This window comes from Ctenocephalides felis, unplaced genomic scaffold (assembly GCF_003426905.1).
Source record: "Ctenocephalides felis isolate EL2017-DRISC unplaced genomic scaffold, ASM342690v1 CF-g0.4_SCAFFOLD_01886, whole genome shotgun sequence".
NCBI lineage: Eukaryota > Metazoa > Arthropoda > Insecta > Siphonaptera > Pulicidae > Ctenocephalides > Ctenocephalides felis.
Genome location: NW_020538040.1, coordinates 12,833,108 through 12,837,844, shown reverse-complemented (window position 1 = coordinate 12,837,844; position 4,737 = coordinate 12,833,108). Strand labels below are relative to the sequence as shown.

Below are 4,737 nucleotides of genomic sequence, written 5' to 3'. Positions count from 1 at the left end.
AAAACTGCTATTTTTGCACATTTAGCTCTGTATCTTCGAAATGGCTGGGCCTGCTATTGCCAAAAACTACAATCACTTCTCCCAATCATTACTAATTGAATGTTTTTTAGATCATTTCAATCGGATGCTCCGTTTCTCTCAAAAACTGGATTTCTATTTTCTGCACTCTTTGCTCCGTATCTCCGAAACGGCTGGACCTGCCTTTGCCAAAAACTAATCAGCTCTTCTCCCTATCGATAGGAATCGAATGTTTTTGAACCATTCAAATCGGTTGATCCGTGCGCCCGGAAACGTGACTGGAAGTTTGTATCCATACATACATACACACACACACACATCCATTTTTTCTGAGGTATGCCAAAATGTTCAGAAACCTTCAAAACGTCGAGAAATGCAAAAAATTTCAATTTCGATTTTCGGCCCATTACGATAATTACCCTACGGGAAGTTAAAAATAAACAATAAATAATAAAAATGTATAGTTAAAATTCAGAGAAAAACATTCACATCAATACATTTTTAACTTCCCGTAGCGCAAGTTATAGTAATCGCAAAAAAATCGAAAATGAAAATTCTTATATATCTTTACGTTTCGAAGGTTTCTGAACATTTTGGCATACCTTAAAAAAATGGATGTATGTGTGTGTGGGTGTGTTGTGTGTGTGTGGGTGTATTGTGTGTGTATGTGTATGTGTGTATGTATGTGCGAATACAAATTTTCGTCGACGATTTCGGGAACACTAATCAACCGATTTGAATAACTTAAAAAACATTCGATTCGTATTGATAAGGAAACGTGCTGATTAGTTTTTGGCAAAGGTAGGTCTAGCTGTTCCGAAGATACTGCGCAAAAAGTGCCGAAAACGGTAACTCAGTTTTTAAGAGAATGGAGCGTCCGATTTGAATAGTTCAAAAAACATTTTATTTGTATTGACTAAATGAAGAACTGTTCAAAATTTTGGAAAGGCAGGTTCAACGACTTTGGAGACATGGAGGAAAAAGAAAAAAAAAATGAGCCATTTGGCGGTCAAAAATGATCATTAGACATATGCACATCAAATTATCAGATATTTAATAGAGATTTAACAAAAAGTATAAATTTTGTTTACATTCCCATGAGTTCCGTACCAATGTTTACGCGTTAGACGGTGATGGGGCACTTACGCGCTTTGATATTTCGTCTTTATGCAGTGAAAGCAGTACGATTGCTTTGAAAAAACCTTCAGAATTTCCAAAATATGTCAAAATGAAGAAAAAAACATTTTTCTTTTCAAAAAAAAAAAAAAAAATTTAAAAAGTTATTTTTGTCAAATTGATAGTGTCGCAAAAATCTAATTTTTTCGAAGTAAATTTTTTTCAAAAATGTTAATTGTTTTTAAGAAAAATAATAATTTTTGGTACGGAAAGTTCCAGCAATTTGCCTTAAGGCACGATGCCTTAATTGCCTTAAGACAGAATTCTACGTACAGCTAGTTAATTCGACGGTTGGGCTGCATATAATATATAAATTATATATATAATATATACATGTGATATATATATATATGTGATGCAATGTATGTTTTACATACATTAGCAACTATATTTATGATATGTTGTGCGCCCCTTCTTCCGAAGAAGTGGGGCTTTCCAAAAATTTCTCTCCCAACAAAGAGAAGAACTATTTTTTCATCTTAGCTGCCCGTCCGTTTCCCATTGGTCATTTATTTATCTCTGACCAAGTGACAAAAGGACGAGCCACCTTTAACCTCTCCTTGTTGAGAAAGTGCAGGACAAGGCAAAGGACAAGGCGAAGGCAAAGGCGAAGACGTAGACCATCAAATGTATCCACATACGGCAGTACTCTGCGGCGTGTGTTACAATACGAATACGAATACGAATACGAGTGCGACATCTCTTGTATTCCCAAACAACTTTGAATATTGATAAAAGGCGTATGGTTTTTCTTATTCGATTTTATGATATTTTATTGTTACACCTTAATAACATGTTATATATAGATTAAGATTGAGATTAGATTAAGTTGTAATATATTTACATTAACTAGTGGTGTATGGCATCGTGCCTTAAGGCAAATTGCTTGAACTTCCCGTACCGTAATGAAATATTCGAGAAATTTTAAACGTTTTCAAATATGTTATTACAAATACTATAACTTTCATTATTTTTGCTATCTTGTTTATTATATCTGAGCAAATCAAATGTAAATCATAAATCAATTTATCTCCAGAACATTAACAATCGTCATTTCATTTCGAATTCAATTTCAAAACAATAGTTGCCTAATAATTTACACAAAATTGGAAAAGTGCTCCTTATAGTCCGAAAATATCCGCTATATTCGCTGAAACATTTTAAATACAATTTTCAGATATTGGCGACAGGAAGGTTTTTTCCTGTCCTATTACCTATTTTCACTGGTAAACATATTACCATTTATATTTTCAAATAAAAACTGATGTCACTTTTGATTGGCATCTGGCTGCCCGAGCCTTGAATAACTCCAATCCACATATAATAATAATAATAATAATAATGATATTTTTTTAAAAGAAATTTAAAGTGCCAGTTTAAAGTTACACAAGCTCCTGAGGGTATTCACCTACACTTATCTCAAATCTGAATGTAAACAAGCTTATATTGTGCAATTTGAACATGTATTATACTTATACATATGTGTGTATGTATATAGACCTTATGCAAAGTGTAATAAAAGATACATTTTTCGTACTGATAAAGCGAATATTATGTCTGTGCCAAAGAGAGGTGCTCGAACGTGCCTGTAAGCACTTACGGTATTATATTAGATATAGAGAGAAGCGATAAGAGATAATAAAGCGAAAACATTTAAGTTCAATTGCAATACCAATAACATTACTTCCTATCTCAAGTATGCAAATAAATCAATTTATACATTTCTCATACATATATTATCGCATTTTTAGCGATAGAGGTGAGAGGCAGGGCTGGATTCGAAAAAATATAATAGAAGTAGATCAACGATAATTAAAGTCGAATTTTTTTAAATATGTGCCAACTGATGAATGTTGGCTCGACCAACCATTGCCAAGCATTAGACAGAACAAACCCCAACTTGCCTTTGAAAATTTGTTTTTTTTTTTAAATAATAATTTGAATGCTGCCAATATATTTTTAACTTTCTTTTAAAGAAATCATAATTTACATCTTAATTTATTAATTAATATGATACATTTTATATGGCTATAAATTTGACTATTGAATGGAAAATCAACTATTAAGTTATTTTTTCAACGTTCTCAAGAATTTTGAATTTTTTAAAAAAAATCGTTTTTTGAAAAATTTGTTTTTTTTTATATTTTGAAAATGTGAAAATTTTTAACTTATTTTCGAAGCAATCACGCTGCGTAGTTGTTTAAATTTCGAAGCGCATAAACGCTGCGACGCAGTCTTGCAGATAAACATAGGTACGGAGCCCACAGAAATGTGAATTGTACTTATTATTAAAATCTCTATAAAATATCTGATAATTTGATGATCATGCCAAATGGCATTTTTTTATTTTTTCTCCGGAACCGTTAGACCTGCCTTTCCAAATATTGAATCAAGTCTTCCTTTCGCCAATATAAATAAAATGTTTTCTGAATCATTCAAATGGGACGCTCTGTTCTCTCAAAAACTGAATTATCATTTTTGGCACTTTTTGCCCTGTATCTTTGAAACGGATAGACTGGACCTGCTTTTGCCAGAAAACAGCACGTCCCACCATCAATACGAATCGAATGTTTTTTGAATTATTCAAATCGGTTAATATGGTTCCCGAAATCGTCGACAAAAATTTGTATCCGCACACACACACACATCCATTTTTTCTAAGGTATGCCACAATGTTCATAAACCTTTGAAACATAGATATGTATAAAAAATTCTTTTCTTTAAGATTTCTTTCTTTAAGTTATATTCTAAGTTGAAAAAAGTAATAATAATAATAAGAAAAAAACAATTACAAAAAAACCTTGTAATAAATTTTTGTAAATCTGGTTTTCCGAAATGGAAATCTAAATTGGGAACTCGAATTAGATTTTTCTTAAAAATTATGTTGTTCCATAACAACAGGTTCCAAGCTCTATTCGCGCCTCGGAACGCTTGGTATCAAGCAGTAGTGATATCAGTTTTCACTTGAATATAGATCTTAATATGATCTCAGGTAAAAATAGCCTCTCGGGGCATTGCTGCAATATATTACAACCAATAAAGAAAGTAACACCGGGTTGACTTTTAATACATTATCTCTTTTGGTTCAGTAGAAAGTGGCATTCTTACGAAATAATTGGATTAAGGTCGTGGATGATGAACCTAAGGTATAAACTGTCATATTTTTTTGTTTATGAATAGTAATCAAAACTTAACAGTCCTACAAACTGTTGTAATGATAACTGCATAGACTTTTTCAAAGGCCACCCCATGCTTGCTCTATCCGTATTCAATTTATTTTTATTTATTATAATTTCTCTAATGGACACGATATATTTTAAAATTAATACAGCAATGCCGGTAAGGGCGTATTATTACTTGAAAATATATTTTCAAATTAAAACAAAGCTTGATTCAGACAACTTGATCACAAATGCTTGATATCAGGTTGTCTGAATCGCGGGTTTGAAATAAGACTTCGTGTTCACAAAACCAGGAGCTTACCACAGTGCTACAAACTCTCTATTTATTGTATTTAATTACACATTAATATCAAAGGCAATT

At 32.1% G+C, this 4,737-nt stretch overlaps 1 protein-coding gene across 1 annotated transcript in view; it reads left to right on the top strand.

The window, feature by feature from the left end:
* Positions 1-4,254, top strand: part of LOC113374652 (sarcoplasmic calcium-binding protein 1-like) — an 18,207-nt gene extending 13,953 nt beyond the window's left edge. The window contains exon 4 of the mRNA XM_026614628.1: positions 4,096-4,254. Coding sequence (XP_026470413.1) covers positions 4,096-4,254 — 159 coding nt within the window. The remainder of the gene's footprint in view (positions 1-4,095) is intronic.
* The last annotated feature ends 483 nt before the right edge of the window (positions 4,255-4,737 follow it).